Below are 23,417 nucleotides of genomic sequence, written 5' to 3'. Positions count from 1 at the left end.
GTGTGTGTGCGGTGTGTCTGTGCGCCATCTCTCTGGGGTCAGGGGTCAGCACAGTGACGTCTGCACAGTGCACATGCACATCGTGCTTAATGGGACAGAAAAGTTGCTGAATAATTTCACATTTTCTGTCCACCTCTTTGTTTCCCTCCCTCTCTCTCTCTCTCTCTCCCTCTCTCGTAAAGAAACACATAAACTTAGACACAATGTACCTGTCTGTGTGTGAGTGTGCGAGTAGTGATCAGTAGTAGTGCAAGGACAGACAGACTCGGTCTCTCTCAGTTCATCTCTCACTCAAAATGACAATTTAAAGTGCTTTATTGGCATGATTACAAGAAGCAGCGTTGCCAAAGCAATTATACACTACATACATACATGAAAATATAATATTTCAAAGACAATGTTTTATAAAACAAAATAAATATATTAAATGACTAATAAATAAATAAATAAAATCTCTCTCTCTACAGTTCAGCCACACAGACACTCCACACTCTTAAAGAAATCTATTCTCTTTTATTGAATGCAGTCGCTCAATACAACTATTGATTTGTAGTATGGTAATATTGGCTTTGTTACAGCGTTGTTACAGTGTTATTACAGTGTTGTTACTGTGATGTTATATAAGCCTAGGTGTTAAGTAACTGCAGTATCTTTATCTTTTGGCATTTGCTTTATTGTTATAACTATAACTAACTGAACTGATTCAGTGACTGGGCTACATCAGAGAGCATTAAACCTGTGCCCCTTTTTTTTTAATTCAGTTTCACAACAGTAGAAAGGGGGTGGGGGGCTGCAATGTCTCTTCTGATCTTGATTCCTCAGCTGTACTGTTCCTGGCTATAGTGAACCAGGGAAGACCCAGAGAAATGGGACTGTGACCAAGGTGGGGAGCAGCATGTTGTGGGTGTGTCTGTGATGTCACCACGTCCTCGGCCGATTCCCACTGGAGTGCACAGAGATGCTGGGGTCTCTCTGTCTGTGTCACAGGCCGTTAGAACGAGTGGGGGGGACAGTTCCTTCCCCTTGCTCTGCTTGCCTCCCTCGCTCATCTGAGTCAGCGAATGAGTGAGTGGTGGCTGGGTGGCTGGGTGAGTGGTGGCTGGGTAAGTCAGTGAGCGGCTGGCTGGGTGAGTGAGTGGGTGGGGGGGTCCTGCCCTGGACAATGTCAACAGAGTCCAAATGGAGATCCACTAGAGTACCACAGACATCAACCATACACCAGCCACACAGCAGACACATGACAGATGCACACCAACCATACAAAAACCACACACCAGACAGACACCAACCGTACACCAACCATGCACCAGACACACTAGACACATTCCTGCCAGACACACACCAACCACATGCCAGACACACGCCAGGCACATGCCAGACCAGGGTCATGAAACAACACAGAAATAAATTAACGCTGCTACTAATAGTATAACAGAGGATGATATTTATAATTACAATAATAATAAGAATAATGATGATAATAATAATAATAATCAATAGAGTATGTTTCACTTTTATACAGGATATTGAAAAAATATTTTTTTTTTGTTTACATATGCCTCAGATTATACAGATTTTCGGCCAATCAGCATAGAAAGAAGAACAAATAGACACTCAACTCAAAGACAATTCAAAGACACTGAACTCAGTGGGGCTGGGAGACTGCGGGGGGCAGGGAGACTGTGGGGAAACTGCGGGGGTCTGGGAGACTGATGGGGGTGTTGGGAGACTGTGGGGATGTTGGGAGACTGCAGGGGTGTTGGGAGACTGATGGGGGTCTGGGAGACTGATGAAGGTCTGGGAGACTGCAGGGGTGTTGGGAGACTGCGGCGGGGACTGGGAGGCTAGGAGACACAATAACTCTTACTGGACAACAACAGGGGATACAACCCACTAACTAACAAACAAACAAACAAACATACAAACAAACAAACAAAGTTAAATAAACAGAATTGTGACCCAAACAAATCACACCCTCTCTCGTCCTGCTCTCTCCTTCTTTTCCCTGCTTCCTCCTCTCTCCTCCCGCTCCTCCACTCTGCTCCCATCCCTCTTTCCCTCTCTCTCCCCCTTCCTGTCCTTCTCCTGCCACTCTGTGTATACACTACCTACACATCCATTTAATACATCCCTCATTCCTGCACTGGCTCTCCTTTCCCTCCCTCCTCCCCGGGCCGTGCTTCTCTCCTTCCTCCCCTGGCCCAGCTCTCCACATTAGGTACTTCATTGAACTTTAATTGCTTAATTGGAAGGAGAAAGAGAGAGAGAGAGAGAGAGAGAGAGAGAGAGGGAGATAGGGAGGGAGGGAGGGAGGGTATTAGAGTAAAGGAGGGAGAGCGAGCAATAGAGAGAGAAGGAGGGGGGGGAGACGCTAGTGCAGATCGTTTATTTAATTCTGTTTTTATTTTCTGCTATACGTTTTATGATAATGGCTGTGATTCTCCCTCCCTCCCCAGTCTGCGCTAAGGCCTGAACGCACAGCCGACAGGCCACTGCATAGACCAACACCAATCTCACTTTTATTATTATCGCTTTGTTATTTTATTTTATGTTTATGCTTTCCGCTGTTTTTAATAACTGCACCAACCACCTCCTTCTCCTCCTACTGCTCCCCCAATCCTAACCTCTCCACCCCCCCACAAACAGAACAGGTGAGAATGAGAGAGATAACGGAGGATGAGAACGAGCTAGACTGCCCATTACCCTCTCACCCTTGGCTGCTTATAGAGGGCAACACAGCTTTATCAACGGAAAACACACTCTCTCACTCTCACACACACAGAGTGGCAAACACACATGCCTCCATACATACACAGAGAGAGATGGGGAGATGAGGAGATAGGTAGAGAGAGAGAGAGACATAGAGAGACAGAGAGGTAGAGAGAAGGACAGGTAGATTGATTGATACAAGTTCTCAGCCAAGATGCAGTCTGTTGTTATTGTTGTGTTTCACGCTACAACACACACTGAGCCTGGGGCAGCACTGAGAGAGAGGGGGAGAGAGAGAGAGAGACCGAGGGAGGGAGAGAGAGATCTATCAGACACCAGCAGAGACTGTCTGTGGTTTTTATCTCTCTGTTTTGTTTGTTTGCCTTTTCCTCCACAGTTTCATTAATAAACCAGGCGCCAGCGACAGCTCTGTCCCTCCCCACACTTTCTCCCTCCTTCTCTCTCCTTCTCCCTCTGCCTCTCTCTCACTGTCTCTCCCTCCATCTCTTTTCTCCTTTCCCCTCTCCTTCTCTATAACCACCACTTGACACTTTTCACAGCCCCCCTCGACACCAGTAGGGGTGGACAGTGTGTCCTGTGGGGAGAGTGGACACTGGAAGTTGCAGCGAACAAGGAAGGGGAGGCGTAGGTCATGATGAGCAATGCTATTTACAATACAGGGGTTTTCTTATGGGGCACGGTGAGGGGGGGAGGAGAGAGAGGGGAGGAAGATTAGAGAAGCACAACTCTCCTCCATTCCTCCCCCCTCCTGCCTCTCTGCTGCATTCTTCCTTTACTTTTTTTACTTTTATTTCTCACATTTTCCTCTCTTTCTCGCCCACTCCCTCTCCCCCCCTCTCTGTGGTATTCACAGCCCTAGTGAGGCTGAGTGGTGAGTGTGGGGAGTGGGTGGGCATGGGAGGGTGGTGGGGGCAGGCTTTCTACCCCAGGGCCCCCCAGGTCAGAGCGGCGCTGAGGAGCAAAGCGTGAGGTGCTGCCCCTGCCCCCCCAGAGCGAATGTTGGACTCTGTAGCTCTATCTGAGTATGGAGGGATGACCTTGAACTGCTCTTCGTGATCCTCCTCACTGTCCTCCACCTGAGAGAGAGGGAGAGGTAGAGGGAGAGAGGGAGTTGGAAACAGTAGGATGGGAGGGTTAGAGGGAAGGAGAGAGAGGGAGCGAGTGGGGTTGTGAGAGAAGAGAGGAACACACATAAAGGGAAGGGGAAGTAGAAGGGAAGAGTCAGTAAGAGAGAGCAGGGAGGGAGAGGGAGGGAGAGGGAGGGAAAAGGCCAAGAGGTAGGAAGAGGGGGAGGGAGAGGGAAATAAGGGGAGGGTGAGAGAGAGAGGGAGAGACAGATGGGCCTGAATAAATGAATATTAATGGACCCTGACTGATGCACTATCTCATGTAAACACCTCAGGGTAACTCTCCCTGACTGAGAGAGAGAGGGAGGGACAGAGATTGCTGTAGGACAGCCAACTGAGACTCTCTTTCTTTCTGTCTCTTTACCTCCCTGTATCCCTCTCTCAAATTCTCATGTTTTGTTCTTGGCATTGACACACAGGTCCAAGGCAATCGATAGGAATGGAAAAACTTTACAGTCTATCACAGACCTGCCTGTGACATTGGCACCATCTCTCACAGAGTGCACACAGTACAGTGTCAATGTACAGCGCTGTATATTAATCCACAGTTCAGTACAGTCTGCAGTGTCAGTGTCAGTCTACTGTCTACAGTCTACAGTGTCAGTCTACAGTCTACAGTCTACAGTGTCAGTCTGCAGTCTACAGGCTAAAGTGTCAGTCTACAGTGTCAGTCTACAGTCTACAGTCTACTGTGTCAGTCTACAGTCTACAGTCTACAGTCTACAGTCAGTCTACAGTCTACAGTGTCAGTCTACAGTGTCAGTCTACAGTCTACAGTGTCAGTCTACAGTGTCAGTCTACAGTGTCAGTCTATAGTCTACAGTGTCAGTCTACAGTCTACAGTGTCAGTCTACAGTGTCAGTCTACAGTCTACAGTGTCAGTCTACAGTGTCAGTCTACAGTGTCAGTCTATAGTCTACAGTGTCAGTCTACAGTCTACAGTCTACAGTGTCAGTCTATAGTCTACAGTCTACAGTCTACAGTCTACAGTGTCAGTCTACAGTGTCAGTCTATAGTCTACAGTGTCAGTCTACAGTCTACAGTGTCAGTATACAGTGTCAGTCTACAGTGTCAGTCTACAGTCTACAGTCTACAGTCTACTGTGTCAGTCTACAGTGTCAGTCTACAGTGTCAGTCTACAGTCTACAGTGTCAGTCTACAGTCTACAGTGTCAGTCTACAGTCTACAGTCTACTGTGTCAGTCTACAGTGTCAGTCTACAGTCTACAGTCTACTGTGTCAGTCTACAGTGTCAGTCTACAGTGTCAGTCTACAGTCTACAGTGTCAGTCTACAGTCTACAGTCTACAGTCTACTGTGTCAGTCTACAGTGTCAGTCTACAGTGTCAGCCTACAGTCTACAGTGTCAGTATACAGTCTACAGTGTCAGTCTACAGTCTACAGTGTCAGTCTACAGTCTACAGTGTCAGTCTACAGTGTCAGTCTACAGTCTACAGTGTCAGTCTACAGTGTCAGTCTACAGTCTACAGTGTCAGTCTATAGTCTACAGTGTCAGTCTACAGTATACAGTGTCAGTCTACAGTGTCAGTCTACAGTCTACTGTGTCAGTCTACAGTGTCAGTCTACAGTGTCAGTCTACAGTCTACAGTGTCAGTCTACAGTCTACAGTCTACAGTGTCAGTCTATAGTCTACAGTCTACAGTCTACAGTGTCAGTCTACAGTGTCAGTCTATAGTCTACAGTGTCAGTCTACAGTGTCAGTCTACAGTCTACAGTGTCAGTATACAGTGTCAGTCTACAGTGTCAGTCTACAGTCTACTGTGTCAGTCTACAGTGTCAGTCTACAGTGTCAGTCTACAGTCTACAGTGTCAGTCTACAGTCTACAGTCTACAGTCTACTGTGTCAGTCTACAGTGTCAGTCTACAGTGTCAGCCTACAGTCTACAGTGTCAGTATACAGTCTACAGTGTCAGTCTACAGTCTACAGTGTCAGTCTACAGTGTCAGTCTACAGTCTACAGTGTCAGTCTACAGTGTCAGTCTATAGTCTACAGTGTCAGTCTACAGTGTCAGTCTATAGTCTACAGTGTCAGTATACAGTCTACAGTGTCAGTCTACAGTCTACAGTGTCAGTCTACAGTGTCAGTCTACAGTCTACAGTCTACTGTGTCAGTCTACAGTCTACAGTGTCAGTCTACAGTCTACAGTGTCAGTCTACAGTGTCAGTCTACAGTCTACAGTGTCAGTCTACAGTGTCAGTCTACAGTCTACAGTGTCAGTCTATAGTCTACAGTGTCAGTCTACAGTGTCAGTCTACAGTCTACAGTGTCAGTCTACAGTATACAGTGTCAGTCTACAGTGTCAGTCTACAGTCTACAGTGTCAGTCTACAGTCTACAGTCTACAGTGTCAGTCTATAGTCTACAGTCTACAGTCTACAGTGTCAGTCTACAGTGTCAGTCTATAGTCTACAGTGTCAGTCTACAGTGTCAGTCACAGTCTACAGTGTCAGTATACACTGTCAGTCTACAGTGTCAGTCTACAGTCTACTGTGTCAGTCTACAGTGTCAGTCTACAGTCTACAGTGTCAGTCTACAGTCTACAGTCTACTGTGTCAGTCTACAGTGTCAGTCTACAGTGTCAGTATACAGTCTACAGTGTCAGTCTACAGTCTACAGTGTCAGTCTACAGTGTCAGTCTACAGTCTACAGTGTCAGTCTACAGTGTCAGTCTATAGTCTACAGTGTCAGTCTACAGTGTCAGTCACAGTCTACAGTGTCAGTATACACTGTCAGTCTACAGTGTCAGTCTACAGTCTACTGTGTCAGTCTACAGTGTCAGTCTACAGTCTACAGTGTCAGTCTACAGTCTACAGTCTACAGTCTACTGTGTCAGTCTACAGTGTCAGTCTACAGTGTCAGTCTACAGTCTACAGTGTCAGTCTACAGTCTACAGTGTCAGTCTACAGTCTACAGTCTACTGTGTCAGTCTACAGTGTCAGTCTACAGTCTACAGTGTCAGTCTACAGTCTACAGTCTACAGTCTACTGTGTCAGTCTACAGTCTACAGTCTACTGTGTCAGTCTACAGTGTCAGTCTACAGTCTACAGCCTACAGTGTCAGTCTATAGTCTACAGTCTACAGTCTACAGTGTCAGTCTACAGTGTCAGTCTATAGTCTACAGTGTCAGTCTACAGTGTCAGTCACAGTCTACAGTGTCAGTCTACAGTGTCAGTCTACAGTCTACTGTGTCAGTCTACAGTGTCAGTCTACAGTCTACTGTGTCAGTCTACAGTGTCAGTCTACAGTCTACAGTGTCAGTCTACAGTCTACAGTCTACTGTGTCAGTCTACAGTGTCAGTCTACAGTGTCAGTATACAGTCTACAGTGTCAGTCTACAGTCTACAGTGTCAGTCTACAGTGTCAGTCTACAGTCTACAGTGTCAGTCTACAGTGTCAGTCTATAGTCTACAGTGTCAGTCTACAGTGTCAGTCACAGTCTACAGTGTCAGTATACACTGTCAGTCTACAGTGTCAGTCTACAGTCTACTGTGTCAGTCTACAGTGTCAGTCTACAGTCTACAGTGTCAGTCTACAGTCTACAGTCTACAGTCTACTGTGTCAGTCTACAGTGTCAGTCTACAGTGTCAGTATACAGTCTACAGTGTCAGTCTACAGTTTACAGTGTCAGTCTACAGTCTACAGTGTCAGTCTACAGTCTACAGTGTCAGTCTACAGTCTACAGTCTACTGTGTCAGTCTACAGTGTCAGTCTACAGTCTACAGTCTACTGTGTCAGTCTACAGTGTCAGTCTACAGTGTCAGTCTACAGTCTACAGTCTACAGTCTACAGTCTACTGTGTCAGTCTACAGTGTCAGTCTACAGTGTCAGCCTACAGTCTACAGTGTCAGTATACAGTCTACAGTGTCAGTCTACAGTCTACAGTGTCAGTCTACAGTGTCAGTCAACAGTCTACAGTGTCAGTCTACAGTCTACAGTCTACAGTCTACTGTGTCAGTCTACAGTCTACAGTCTACTGTGTCAGTCTAGTGTCAGTCTACAGTCTACAGTCTACTGTGTCAGTCTACAGTGTCAGTCTACAGTGTCAGTCTACAGTCTACAGTGTCAGTCTACAGTCTACAGTCTACAGTCTACTGTGTCAGTCTACAGTGTCAGTCTACAGTGTCAGCCTACAGTCTACAGTGTCAGTATACAGTCTACAGTGTCAGTCTACAGTCTACAGTGTCAGTCTACAGTGTCAGTCAACAGTCTACAGTGTCAGTCTACAGTGTCAGTCTACAGTCTACAGTCTACTGTGTCAGTCTACAGTGTCAGTCTACAGTGTCAGTCTACAGTCTACTGTGTCAGTCTACAGTGTCAGTCTACAGTCTACAGTCTACAGTCTACAGTGTCAGTCTACAGTGTCAGTCTACAGTGTCAGTCTACAGTCTACAGTGTCAGTCTACAGTCTACAGTGTCAGTCTACAGTGTCAGTCTACAGTCTACTGTGTCAGTCTACAGTGTCAGTCTACAGTCTACAGTCTACAGTCTACTGTGTCAGTCTACAGTGTCAGTCTACTGTGTCAGTCTACAGTGTCAGTCTACTGTGTCAGTCTACAGTGTCAGTCTACAGTCTACAGTGTCAGTCTACAGTGTCAGTCTACAGTCTACTGTGTCAGTCTACAGTGTCAGTCTACAGTGTCAGTCTACAGTCTACAGTCTACAGTCTACTGTGTCAGTCTACAGTGTCAGTCTACAGTGTCAGCCTACAGTCTACAGTGTCAGTATACAGTCTACAGTGTCAGTCTACAGTCTACTGTGTCAGTCTACAGTGTCAGTCTACAGTCTACAGTGTCAGTCTACAGTGTCAGCCTACAGTCTACAGTGTCAGTATACAGTCTACAGTGTCAGTCTACAGTCTACTGTGTCAGTCTACAGTGTCAGTCTACAGTCTACAGTGTCAGTCTACAGTCTACAGTGTCAGTCTACAGTCTACAGTCTACTGTGTCAGTCTACAGTGTCAGTCTACAGTCTACAGTCTACTGTGTCAGTCTACAGTGTCAGTCTACAGTCTACAGTGTCAGTCTACAGTCTACAGTCTACAGTCTACTGTGTCAGTCTACAGTCTACAGTGTCAGTATACAGTCTACAGTGTCAGTCTACAGTCTACTGTGTCAGTCTACAGTGTCAGTCTACAGTCTACAGTGTCAGTCTACAGTCTACAGTCTACAGTCTACTGTGTCAGTCTACAGTGTCAGTCTACAGTGTCAGTATACAGTCTACAGTGTCAGTCTACAGTCTACAGTGTCAGTCTACAGTGTCAGTCTACAGTCTACAGTCTACAGTCTACTGTGTCAGTCTACAGTGTCAGTCTACAGTGTCAGTCTACAGTGTCAGTATACAGTCTACAGTGTCAGTCTACAGTGTCAGTCTACAGTGTCAGTATACAGTCTACAGTGTCAGTCTACAGTCTACAGTGTCAGTCTACAGTGTCAGTCTACAGCCTACAGTGTCAGTCTACAGTCTACTGTGTCAGTCTACAGTGTCAGTCTACAGTGTCAGTCTACAGTCTACAGTGTCAGTCTACAGTCTACAGTCTACAGTCTACTGTGTCAGTCTACAGTCTACAGTCTACTGTGTCAGTCTACAGTGTCAGTCTACAGTCTACAGTCTACTGTGTCAGTCTACAGTGTCAGTCTACAGTGTCAGTCTACAGTCTACAGTGTCAGTCTACAGTGTCAGTCTACAGTCTACAGTGTCAGTCTATAGTCTACAGTGTCAGTCTACAGTGTCAGTCTACAGTCTACAGTGTCAGTATACAGTGTCAGTCTACAGTGTCAGTCTACAGTCTACAGTGTCAGTCTACAGTGTCAGTCTACAGTGTCAGTCTACAGTCTACAGTGTCAGTATACAGTGTCAGTCTACAGTGTCAGTCTACAGTCTACAGTGTCAGTCTACAGTCTACAGTGTCAGTCTACAGTGTCAGTCTACAGTCTACAGTGTCAGTCTACAGTCTACAGTCTACAGTGTCAGTCTATAGTCTACAGTCTACAGTCTACAGTGTCAGTCTACAGTGTCAGTCTATAGTCTACAGTGTCAGTATACAGTCTACAGTGTCAGTCTACAGTCTACAGTGTCAGTCTACAGTGTCAGTCTACAGTGTCAGTCTATAGTCTACAGTGTCAGTATACAGTCTACAGTGTCAGTCTACAGTCTACAGTGTCAGTCTACAGTGTCAGTCTACAGTCTACAGTGTCAGTCTACAGTTTACAATGTCAGTTCACAGTGTGCAGAGTGAGAGTGTGATCGGTCCATCGCAGTGTGTTACCTTGGCGATGTCTGGCAGCAGGTTGATGTTGAGCCGCTGGATGTGTGGGGAGGGCCGGGGGGGCGGTGGGGGCGTGCTGTCCACGGGACGGGGAGGGGCACTACCCACAGCACTGATCGCCTTTCCTGAGGACACACACACAGAGTCAGACACACATACACACACACACACACACAGACACACAGGGAGACATAGAGACCCAGATACACAGAGGCATAGGCACACAGGCACACAGACAGGGAGTCAGACAGACAGGTAGGCGGACAGGCAGACAGTGATACTCACGTAGGCAGGGGTTCTGGTTGAACATGCTGAGGATCCGGTGACAGTCCTGCCAGTCATTGCCACTGCCCTCACAGCTACACCACTGAGACACAGCGTCACTGCTGTTACTCACATAGTTAGGAGTCATAATGGTGCCTGACAGAAGAGAGAGCGAGAGAGAGAGAATATTGTTCTCATTATAGTCCCACTCTCTCTCTCTCCCTCTCTCTTCCCATTCCTCTACCTCCCCCTCCCTCTCTCCCTCTCTCACCTATCAGTCCAGCATATGCCTTGAGACAAGCTGCCCAGCTCCCTCTCAGGCAGTCAGAGGGAGGCAGGCTGGCAGGCTGACAGTTGTGCTGAAAATCTGCCAGTCTGGACCTGTAACAGACACAAGCACACAGACAGACACTTTAGTACAAGGTAATACAATATAATACTGTCCAGTGTCCTCTCCCTCCCCTCCTTCACCCCACTCCCTTCTCCCCATCCTATCCCACTCCCTCTCTCCCTCTCTCCATCCCTCTCTCCTCTCACCGGCACAGGTCGTCAGCCATGCAGTAGCCCTGCAGGCGGAGGCAGTTGGGCCGCTCCCCCTCCTCCTCGTAGGAGCAGGAGGGCACGATGGTCTTGCGCCGGCGCTCTCCGCACAGGGCCGACCCACATGGGCAGAACAGGAGGGGCAGGCTGTATTCGGGCGGCACGCGCTCCAGGAAGCGGCGCAGGGCGCGGTGGCACTTCTGGCGGTTGCAGCGGGCGGTGGCTGGGGGAGGCGGCCGCTTGGTGCAGGCCAGCACGTACTCAGAACGCAGCGCCCCGCAGCGCTCGAACAAGCCGCACTCCTGTGCCGCCCGCAGGCACTGGTTCTGGGAGCCCGGCCCAGCATCCTGGAGCACAGAGGAGGAGGAGGAGGAAGAGGAGGAGGAGACTGTTGGAGAGACGAGAGGGAGCAAGAGAGGGAGACAGGGTGAAATAGGAGAGCATTTTGATAATTGGTTTCCCTCTTTCTGTGCTGTGCCATGCTGTGTTACAGTGTGTTGAGACAGCACTGTGAGGGGTCAGGGATCCTTACCTGACAGGATGGGGGCCATGCGTGCACTCTCAATGCTCCAGAGTTGCTGGGACTCCAGGTCCTCATAAGGGGACGCCTCGAACTCATAGTGTCCTGCCACACAACAACACAACACAACTCAACACATGCTCTCTCTCTGGTTTCAGTCACCTCGCTTCAGACTCTTCAACAGCCCAGCGCTGGGACTGTTTGTCCCTGTAGGACACCATACAGAGACAGAGAGACACAAACACACACACACACACCTCTGCTGCAAAGGGGAGGTCAGCGTGTGCGGTTAATTGAGTGGCTGGTTTTAATTATCCCTCATTGCTAATTAAGGAAAGTCGTAAAGCGCAATCACAATCAGGGCTGTAGCCCCCCTCCTCCTCCAGAACCCACCCCCCCCCCGTCTCCATCCCCTCCGAAGACGCACAGCGAGACACAACAGTGCAGCGACTCTCAGGAGATCACTCTACTACCTGCTGTGAATTCATTAATTCATCTGCACATCAGCAGAGCCTTGTTCTCGTGCAGGATGTTTATTATTGTTGTTATTCATATTTAATTCCTATTATTACTATTAGTATTGGTATTCCATTGGGAACATCACGTGTATCAGTGACTGTGTATTTCAGTGTCAGAGTGTTGGCACTCACCTTGAGAGTAACGCACAGTCCAGTACACGCGCAGACAGTGCTCTTCCCGCCGGGCACCGCGCTGGCACTTACAGGCCAGCAGGGGGTTCCCCTGCAGTGCCGTCTCTGCAGCAACGCACTCACGCCTGGCCTCGGGCCCCAGTGGTGCCACGGCCTCCTCGCCAGCACAGTACTCCAGCAGGCGATAGGTCGTCTTGCACCCCGTCTCCAACACGCACACGTGTTCCGCCTCCACACAGTCCGGGGGGGCGCTGTCCAGCCCTGCCCACACCCGCCCTGCACACAGACACAGGCAGACACGGTAAGAGGACAGACAGGCAAACTGAATGTGAGTGAGTTAGTGAGTGTGTGTGTGTGTGTGTGAGTGTGTAAGTGAGTGTGTGTGTGTGTGTGTATGTGTGTGAGTGTGTGAGTGTGTACTTGGTTCAACACTTACTGGTGTTTCTGTAGAATCACATAAATTATGCAAATATCTCATAGGAATCTCTCTCCTCTAAATTGGACGCTTTACTTTCTTAATTTATTCATGTGTATTAAAAATCTTGCCCCTCTTCTCCTCCTTGAGTGTACTATCCCTCTGGGGGGTGGGGTGGCTAAGCAGGGGGTCCAAACAGGAGGAGCTGAGCTCAGAAGCACTAGAGAAGCTCAGGGTATCCGCTGAGGACAGACCCAGCCCTGTAGTGTTGGGGCCTGCTCTTTTTGGTGACCTGCATTGTGTCTCTGTGTCAAGACTGGTGATTCTCCCTACACTGCATGGCTCCACTGTTCTGTACTGAACTATACTTTATTATATTTTACTGGACTGGAATGGATGATATTGTCCAGTACAGTATTGGACACTACTCCTTTATGCATCGCTCTGGGGTGAGTGAAGGCCGCTTCAGTGTGGCCCAGCGGCGCGGTGCGCTGGAGTGTTATCAGCAGCACACAACGACCCTGGCGAGGGCTCTGCTCAGCTGTTCTGTGCTCATCTCTGTTGTGACCTCGGCAGCCGGGGGGGGAGTGCAGCGGGGGGGAGTCCCAGTCGGCCTGAACACAGGTGTGTGTCACTGAGCAGGAGAGATGGGGGGCTGGGGGGGGCTGAACGTTCCCACACTGGGCATCTCTCCCAGAGACAACAACTCACTGCCATCTGCCACCTGAGTCTGTCACTGCCCCGCACCGCTCCGCCATCTCTCCATCTCTCTCTCTCTCGCACGCTCTCCGTCTCTCCATCTCTCTCGCTCTCGCACGCTCTCCGTCTCTCCATCTCTCTCGCTCTCGCACACTCTCTCTCCGTCTCTCCATCTCTCTCACTCGCTCTCTCCATCTCTCCATCTCTATCACTCTCTCGCTCGCGCTCAGTCTCTCCATCTCTCACTCTCTCGTTGTGTCTCTCTACTTCAAGGCTGAATATAGACTTTTCAAAGCCCAGATAGAGGATTTATTTGTATGTTTATTCAAACTGAAAAATATGATTTTTTCAAAACAGAGGTTCAACATTTATAAGTGTTTATTTCCAAATATTTATAAATATATATGTAACTTAAAAACATCAGTGCACTGCAGCGTCTTCACTTCTATGAGGTGCTGGCCCAAATAAGGCAAAAGTATATAAAGAAAATTAAATTTTATAGCTGCACTCTCACTTATTAGTTATTAGTTATAACTAATAAGAGAGAGTGTGGTTACAAAATGTAATGTTATTTATAAGTGTGTGTGTGTGTGTGTGAGAGAGAGAGGGGATTTAATTATATTGTAAATATGGAAAAACACAAGTGTAATGTGTGAAAAACTAGTGCATTGTTCAAACACATGCACACACACTCTCAAATGCATACACGTATGCACACTGTCAGACACAAATGCACACACACACACAGACTCTGAGACACATACACACACTCTCAGAAATACACACACACTGACGCGCACACACTCTTTCAGACACACACTGTAAGACATACACAGTCTCAGATGCACACTCTCAGACGCACACACACACATACACTCTTCCAGAAGCGCACACACACACAATCCCAGACACACACACATGCACACTTGGTGTCCAGAAAAACGTTAGTTAACTGAAAGGAAGAATGTCCAGTAATATCACAGCTCCCCCCTTGTGGCAGTCAGTAATATTGCAGGTTAGGGAAACATAGTGGCTTTGTGGCACAGCCCCGCAGGGAGGTAATAACAACACAGCCTCTGTCCGAGCACAGTGCGACTGACCGCAGCTACACACAGGGTCACACACTGCGAGAGTGGGGGTGGGGTACGGGTTCAAACTGATAAACACATCTGAAAAGTCACAGCGTTTTGGAACAAAGCAACATACTTCTTTCTTTCTATCTCTCTGTCAGTCTCTCTTGTCTGCTCCCTCCCAGGCAGGCAGTGCTGGACACACAACGCACTGTGAGCAGAATAATCAACAATCTAGATCTCCCAACAAGCTACCAATGATCTAACCACGATGACAACGGCTTCTTATAAAAGAACATTCTTCCCCCCCACCCTCTCTCTCTCCCTCTTTCTCTCTCTCTTCCTCTCTCGCTCTCTCCTCTCATCCGTATACCTGTCTATCGATCTGTCTCAGTTCCCCCCCCACACCCCACCTCTCTTCAGTCTCTCTCTCTCTCTCTCTCTCTCCACCCCACCACCCCCCCTTTTCAATTTCAATTAAACTCAGAGGTGTTTTAGTGCGCCGAGTGTAGCGTCGACATTTACAATATTGCCTAAGCTGCCACGCACTCACACACTTATACGCACACTAACACACACACTCTCAGGATAATAACAGTTTTATCCTGAAAGTTAAAACAGCCTTTTTGGATTTTAGACAGGGGAAAGAGAGCCACTACGTAGGGGCACAACTAGAGAGAAGTGAAAATCTCATTTTTTTGTTATTGCTTTTCTACTCTTCTGTTCATAATATGCTATGATATATAACTGTAATTACAACTATGTATGAATTATACTTATATAAATGTATATCTTAACTTTGTTTTGTTACCTAACCCCCCCACACACACACATACACACACACACACACACACACACACACACATTATTATTATTCCTGTTTCTATTGATCATATGTATCTCCTTTTGTACGGCTTTGGCAATACATTATTATGGCATGCCAATAAAGCACATTGAATTGAAGTGAAAGAGAGAGAGAGGGGAGAGAGGGAGGGAGAGAGAGAGCGGGCAGGGGGGTGTGCTCAGTCTCGGGGGAGCACTCTGCCCGACTCCACCATCAAATCTGCATCATTATCGCAGCTAATAAATACGATTACAGCCACTGCCGGACATTACAGCGTGTTAGTCACTGCCCTACACACTGGGGACTGAGTCTGCAATGCACTACAGCACAGCACACTACAGCACAGCACCACAGCACATCACTATAACACACTACAGTACATCACTATAACACACTACAGTACAGCACTACAACACACTACAGCACATCACTATAACACACTACAGTGCAGCACTACAACACACTACAGCACATCACTATAACACACTACAGTACAGCACTACAACACATAACAGCACATCACTATAACACACTACAGTACAGCACTATAACACACTACAGTGCAGCACTACAACACACTACAGCACATCACTATAACACACTACAGTGCAGCACTACAACACACTACAGCACATCACTATAACACACTACAGTGCAGCACTACAACACACTACAGCACATCACTATAACACACTACAGTACAGCACTACAACACACTACAGCACATCACTATAACACACTACAGTACAGCACTACAACACACTACAGCACATCACTATAACACACTACAGTGCAGCACTACAACACACTACAGCACATCACTATAACACACTACAGTACAGCACTACAACACACTACAGCACATCACTACAACACACTACAGTGGAGCACTATAACACACTACAGTGCAGCACTACAACACACTACAGTGGAGCACTATAACACACTACAGTGCAGCACTACAACACACTACAGCACATCACTATAACACACTACAGTGCAGCACTACAACACACTACAGCACATCACTATAACACACTACAGTGCAGCACTACAACACACTACAGCACATCACTATAACACACTACAGTACAGCACTACAACACACTACAGCGCATCACTATAACACACTACAGTGCAGCACTACAACACACTACAGCACATCACTATAACACACTACAGTGCAGCACTACAACACACTACAGCGCATCACTATAACACACTACAGTGCAGCACTACAACACACTACAGCACATCACTATAACACACTACAGTGCAGCACTACAACACACTACAGCACATCACTATAACACACTACAGTGCAGCACTACAACACACTACAGCACATCACTATAACACACTACAGTGCAGCACTACAACACACTACAGCACATCACTATAACACACTACAGTGCAGCACTACAACACACTACAGCACATCACTATAACACACTACAGTGCAGCACTACAACACACTACAGCACATCACTATAACACACTACAGTACATCACTACAACACACTACAGCGCATCACTATAACACACTACAGTGCAGCACTACAACACACTACAGCACATCACTATAACACACTACAGTACAGCACTACAACACACAACAGCACATCACTATAACACACTACAGTACAGCACTACAACACATAACAGCACATCACTATAACACACTACAGTACAGCACTATAACACACTACAGTGCAGCACTACAACACACTACAGCACATCACTATAACACACTACAGTGCAGCACTACAACACACTACAGCACATCACTATAACACACTACAGTACAGCACTACAACACACTACAGCACATCACTATAACACACTACAGTACAGCACTACAACACACTACAGCACATCACTATAACACACTACAGTACATCACTACAACACATAACAGCACAGCACTACAGCACAGCTAGCACAGCACTACAGCAAAGCACAGTAAAGCACACATAGTACAGCACAGCACTAGACAACACAAGACAACACAGTACAGCACAGTCCCATCCCTGTGTTCAATGCTGGGGATTTTTATTTGTTTGAGTTGTTGTGTTATTGTGCATTTTAAAATCAGAGCTGCAATCCACCTGACTGACAATCAACAGAGAAAGAGAGATGGAGGGAGAGACGATACTGGCAATGGGGTGACACATCACATATAGCAGTGTGTCTTCTTTTTCTTCTTCTTCTTCTTCTTCTTCTTCTTCTTATTATTATTATTATTATTATTATCATTATGTGATTCCTTTCAAGTCACATTTGATAATTGCCTTCAGTCAGTCAACTTAATAAATTAGTCAGTAAACTTTGAACTTTGGACAGAGAGAGAGAAGGGAAGAGAGAAAGAGAAAGAGAGAAAGGGAGAGAGGGGGAGAGGGGAGAGGGGGAGGGAGAGAGAAGTTGTATTTCTTTAAGGGACAACGATAATTGTTCTTAAGACCTTCAGAATGATGTCATCGATAGTAAGAGTCATATCTATATCTGTTTCCATATATCACCCACAGACCATTACAGACTCACACACACACACACACACACACACACTCACTCTCATACACACACACACACACACATGTGTTTAAATTGTACTTCTGGTGTGTTAATTGTATTTTCATGACTTGTGGTGCGTAACTTTAAATCAGTCAGTGTGGATTATGGCACTGCCTTTCTGTAAGCTGTTCAGATGTGTACCTGAATCAAGAGTCTTAATTATCCAGAAGATGGGAGCCCCAGTACAAGACAAATCTCACACAGAACAATAACACAACAATGAACGCTATGTTAATGTTTTTTCTATTAAATGTAGTTTTTAAGGAGGTTTTACATCTGGGTCTTGGTCTATATATATATGTATATACATATACACACACACACACACACACTATATTCCCATTAAGGTAATATTCATCTTGCACTCACAGTCACAACACACACGCACACTCACACTCAGACATAAATGCACCCTCTGTCTGACACACACTCATTGGAGTTGTTTTCCAGTCTAACTCGCTGTGACTTAACGCTCCAGTGCTCCACTGCGCCAGTCAGTGGACGGGCCGCCCAGCCTGCACTCACACACACACACACACACACACACACACACACAGCTCTCCATCTCTCTGTACCGTTTTTAAAGGGTCCTGATGGTTCTCTTTGTTAAAATCAGTGAAATATCAATTGTTTAAAAAGTAAAAAGTCTCTCTCTCTCTGTCTCTCTCTCTCTCTCCACTTTTTACTTTACCCCTCTCTCTCTCTCTCTTTCTCTCTCTGACACTCTGCCTCTCTCTCTGTCTCTCTCTCTCTCTCTCCACTTTTTACTTTACCCCTCTCTCTCTCTCTCTCTCTCTCTCTCTCTCTCTCTCTCTCTCTCCCTGACACTCTGCCTCTCTCTCTGTCCCCGTCACTCTGCCTACAGGCTACAGCAATGGAAATGGAAACACCTCCAGATGTCTGTAGTGCTCAGTGGTTGGCTGTTAAAGAGACACCAGTGACGCCCTGAACCCCAGACATCCGCGTCCCCGACTCCGCTGCCCCGGCGCTATAGAGGGCATGAGTGGGCTGTAGAGTTTGCGTGCGATACGAAGTTGCGCACAATGTAACGCAAAACGCATCGCTTCTAAAAAGCGGAGAGGAAAGAGGGGGAGAGGGGGGGATGGAGGGGTGAGAGGAGAGGTGTAGCTGGACAGGGAGTGTGTAAGAGACTCAGCAGAAAAGTGAGAAGGAATAACGGAGGACGGAAAGAGAGGGAGGGAGGGAGGGAGGGAGAAGGTAGCCCAAGGACGAGGGGAGAGATTGGAGAGGGACTGGAAGTTAGGGAGAATAGACAACCAGAGAGGAAATGAAAGAGAAGAGAAGATAGAGGAAGAAAATGAGAGAAATAAATGAAAACGAGAAGAAGTAAGGTGTATAGAAAGACAGGTGGAGAAGGAGAAGAAAGGGGGGAACAAGGGTTGGGGGGAAACGGAGGAGAGAGAGGGGAGACACGGTACAGAATAAAGGATAATAAAGACACTGACCCGCACACAGTAAGCTGAGAAGGACGGCGAGTTGAATCATGGTGCCGAGGGGCAGCAGCGGGGGGCGGCCGGCTGACTGTCCGGCGACTGTCCCGTCCGGGTCTGTCCTGCTCCCTGACACTCTCCCGTCCCGCCCGCGTCTCACCGGCTCGCTGTCACTCTCCCGTCCCGGGGTTGGGGTGGGGAGAGCCGGAGGTGGGATCACAGCGGTGGCCGGCTCAGCCGCACCGGACAGGAGGCAGCGGCTTACACCCGAATCACAGCCGTCCAGCGCGACATCCGCCCGGTACCGACAGAAACACAGACCGCTGCACACTCCGTCTTCTTGTGTCTCTCCTATTGTATAGACCCAAAGTTCACTTCTTCTTCGTCTTCTTCTTCCCTTGTTATCCGTTTTTCTTATGTTTCTACCTTTTCTTTACACGAGGAGCATCTTCCCCAATCAAAAGCTTTCTTAGCAAAAGCGCAACAGTTTCAGAGAACAAATTAATGAATGAATACATTAACAAACCTCAAAAAGTATGAAAAAAAGATATGCAATTTAAACTGAATCCCCCCCCATACACCTCCGGAGAAAAACTACCAAAATATGTATATTAAGAAATTAATCAAAATGATAGTATAGATCCTCCACACGCACAGGTGCACCGCGACCTCCGCTCTGCAGAAAGACTGGCTGCCGGCTGACAGCGCTTCCGAGGCGGATTCTCAGCGCCTCTGTTCTCGGTGCTCAGTGTTTCTCTTGTAGCCCGAGCGGACGAGTGTGCTCTCTCTCTCTCTCTCTCTCTCTCTCTCTCTCTCTCTCTCTCTCTCTCTCTCTCTCTCTCTCTCTCTCTCTCTCCCTCCGCAGCGGCTGACTGCGAGCGGAGTCTGCACAGTTTTGATTGGACCGGAGAGAGAAAGAGAGAGAGAGCATGAGATATATAGAGAGAGGGGGCATGGGACAGAGATGTACGTCCAAAAGATAACAATTCTTATTCAAGAGAGAGAGAAATGGAGAGAGTGGGGTAGATATTCCTATCCTACAAAAATAGAGAAGGTGGGGGGTTGTGTGCAAGTGTATGTGTTCGCCTGTTTGGGTAATTGCAATCACACAAAATACAGAGACCCACACAGTAAGAGCATGTGGGTGAAGAGGAGAGAGAGTGGGAGAGTAAATGAGAGAGTGAGGTAGAGAGTGTGAGAGCGGAAGAAAGAGAGTGTGTTGTTTGTTTCAGAGGAGTGACTTTTGCGCTCTCTGTGGGGGGAGGGGGGGTGATGTTATAAACATTGTAAAAGCTGTCTGCCATTGTGCTTTTTGAGGCTGTGAGAGATATACTGTCACAGACACACTTGTCACCTGAACTTCTTTACCGCAGCACACTGACACTATCACATTGATAACACACACACTGATAGAGACCAGAGAGAAGCACAGAGACACAGAGAGAGGAGGATGGGACTCCCATAAGTCACTGTGTCTCCCAGCTGTCCCATCACCCAATAAATCATTCAGTCAATACAATTCAATTAAATGATTTATTAAGCTAACACGGCACTCCTCATTCAGCTAACACGTTGCTGCTCGTTAAGATGCCCCAGAGCCAGATATGGGCACACAGCCCAGATCAATACTGACAGTCTGCAGCTCCAGCCACACAACCTGCTCTGGGCCTGTCGGATTCATCCATCCAGTGCAGCATCACACCAAGCCAAGCCCAACCTGGCATCCACAGGGCACAAGGCAGGGCATACATTGGACATGCCAGCACAGGGCATGACAAACACTCACTCACCTACAAAGCACTGTAGATCAGTCTGTCTCTGGGCAGCTGGAGACACTGGAGCCCCTAGAGAAAACCCAGGTGGAGACGGGGAGAACAGGCCCGCTCCACCCAGGCAGACCCTCCAAGGCTGTAATCAAACCCAGGGCCCGGGAGCTGTGAGGCAGCAGCGCCACCCACTGTACCACCCACTGTACCACCCACTTCACTGCAGTTCAGTTTAGTTTGTATTCAGTATAGCGCCATTCTCAACAGACTGTCACAGTCAGAGAAACACAGACACACCAGCACAGAGCACAGGTAAAACACCAGTAACACCAGCACAGAGCTCACAACCACAATAACACAATAGCATCATCAAATTGTTAAATAACTAAATAATTAAACAATGAAAAATAATTTAAGAACAAAACAAGAACAAAAACAGAAAAGAGGTCCATAGGCCACCTTTCTCTATCACTCTCTCACTCTCTCTCTCGCTTTCCTCCATCTGCTGGGCAACAGAAGCCAGGCTCCCTGCCTGAGAACACCTGTCTCTCCCTCCCTCCTTCCACCTCTCCCTCTCTAATCCCTCTCCTCCTCTCTCGTTCACACACTGCCCCCCCTCCCTGACACCATTTACCTCTCCTGGTCAGCCTCCCTATCTCCCTCTCCATCTAATATCCTGCACCTTCTTCTGCCTCCACTTCTCCCCTCCCTCTCTTCTCCTTTCCCTCTCCATCTCTCAGTTCAGTTCCTTTCCATTCAAAAACAAACTTTATTGGCATGGCATGTTTACACAGGTGTTGCCAAAGCATGTGCAATGCAGGTGATACATAAAAACAAGAACATATATATTTATAGATATTTATAGATATTTAAGTAAACACAAATAAATACAGTATATAAATACATTAAACATCATTAAAACAATTCTATTAATACATAATAATAAAAAGTAAAACAATAATTACTAATAGACATGAATAATAGATCATATGATTCATACGTCTTTTGTGCGTGTTGTTTGTGTGTTGTGATGTTTCAGTGAGGCTCTCTTACCACAGAGCTGCTAATAGCAGAAATTGAAGCCCTGCTTACATTAATTATTTACATTACATTAATTAATTACATTAATTCATTAACAACGAGAAAAACAGGGTTAGGAAGGTGGTGGTGGGGGGGCTGGAGTCCCTTTCCCCCCACAGACACACAAACAGTCATTCATCTGCAGTTATTATCTGGCCTGTGCTAAAAGGCTGTCCTCTCCTCCCCTCGCTCTCCCACTCTCTTCCTCTCTCTCTCACTCTCTCTGTCTTCAAGCTTTCAAAAAAGAGGAAAAAACTAAGATATCCGGGTGAAAAAGCAAACAAAACTCTGGCTATTTACTTACTCACTTATCTGTTTTTTAAAATTGAATTTAGATTGATTGCCAAATCCCATAGTACTTCCACCCCCCTCCCTGCATCTCTCTCACTCTCACACACACACACACACACACTCTCTCCAGTTGTACTCATTGGGAGATAAGTATGGAGGAGCAGGCGCTGCAGAGACAGGGTGCATTAACACCGAGAATGTATCTTCAGTGATAGTGCAGCTCTGAACCTGTAGCTGAGTTTGTAATTTGAGCTTCAGACAGTTTCTGTGCCTTATCAGGGCTGGCAGGAAGACCACCCCCCCCCTCCATACACTCCATGTGCACTTTTTCTAGCTGATCCCTGTTACTTACATTTTTTTCTGTTTTGTAGGATTTTTCATTTTTTTCGGTAATATGTATGTTTGTGTGTATTTATTTATTTAATATTACTTTTTTTCCCTTCTCAGAGTCAGCGAAGGGATGGGAAGGTTTCTGGGAAGGAGGTAGTGGGGGTTTGGGGGAGTTAGTCGAGATAGCCGAGATAACAAGTTGGGTTAACAAACAGTGATACACACCCACAGACTCCCACACACTGTGAGTATGTCTGTCGTTTGTGTCTGTCTGTCTCTGTGCCTGTCTGTGTGTGAGCGTGTCAGTGTTTATTCAGTGTGTGTGTGAGTGTGTCAGTGTTTAATCAGTGTGTGTGTGTGTGCGTGTGTGTACACCTGTGTACATAAGCTTGTGTGCTTTAATTGGAGAACAGAAGGTGCTGATATATCAGGCTGTGAATACAGTGCCGTATCAGGGCCAATATTGGCCTGTACAGCTGCTGGCAATGCACACAGAGACTGGCCACACTGACACCTGCCTGGACTGCAACTGGACTGCAACAGTAACCACCACCATAGCAACAGCCACGGCAATAGTTACAGTTATTGCTATTGACTATGGATGCTGTTGTTGGTGTTTTGGTATACGTACTCCTTAAACGATAAAAAATGGCATCAATTCCCTTGTAGGCATAAACAGCGCAGTGTTCTGAAAGCTGATTGGTTAGCAGGAGGACAATATAAGGCATGCCACTTAAAGCCAGTCACCTGGACTCAGACATCGAGCATTACAGCTGCTACTGTTA

At 47.0% G+C, this 23,417-nt stretch overlaps 1 protein-coding gene across 1 annotated transcript; it reads right to left on the bottom strand.

The window, feature by feature from the left end:
* Positions 1–303: 303 nt before the first annotated feature.
* gfra3 (GDNF family receptor alpha 3) lies at positions 304–19,975 on the bottom strand. The gene is made up of 8 exons (XM_066717109.1): positions 19,181–19,975; positions 12,116–12,391; positions 11,478–11,570; positions 10,943–11,333; positions 10,677–10,786; positions 10,427–10,561; positions 10,142–10,266; positions 304–3,806 (listed from the first exon to the last, which is right to left on the bottom strand). The coding sequence occupies exons 1-8, from the start codon at positions 19,218–19,220 to the stop codon at positions 3,651–3,653; spliced, it is 1,326 nt and encodes a 441-aa protein (XP_066573206.1). The 5' UTR covers positions 19,221–19,975; the 3' UTR covers positions 304–3,650.
* Positions 19,976–23,417: the final 3,442 nt, after the last annotated feature.

The sequence above is a fragment of the Amia ocellicauda genome, chromosome 11 (genome assembly GCF_036373705.1).
Source record: "Amia ocellicauda isolate fAmiCal2 chromosome 11, fAmiCal2.hap1, whole genome shotgun sequence".
Taxonomy (NCBI): domain Eukaryota; kingdom Metazoa; phylum Chordata; class Actinopteri; order Amiiformes; family Amiidae; genus Amia; species Amia ocellicauda.
This window is presented reverse-complemented; position numbering and strand designations above follow the sequence as displayed.

Excerpts from the sequence above, each read along its gene's own strand:
- gfra3 (XM_066717109.1), bottom strand. The coding sequence starts at position 19,220 with ATGATTCAACTCGCCGTCCTTCTCAGCTTACTGTGTGCGG. Across the intron at positions 10,787-10,942 it reads ATGGCTGACGACCTGTGCCG|GTCCAGACTGGCAGATTTTC; the intron begins GTGAGAGGAGAG and ends TGTCTGTTACAG. Across the intron at positions 3,807-10,141 it reads TGCTGCCAGACATCGCCAAG|GTGGAGGACAGTGAGGAGGA; the intron begins GTAACACACTGC and ends CCTCTCTCTCAG.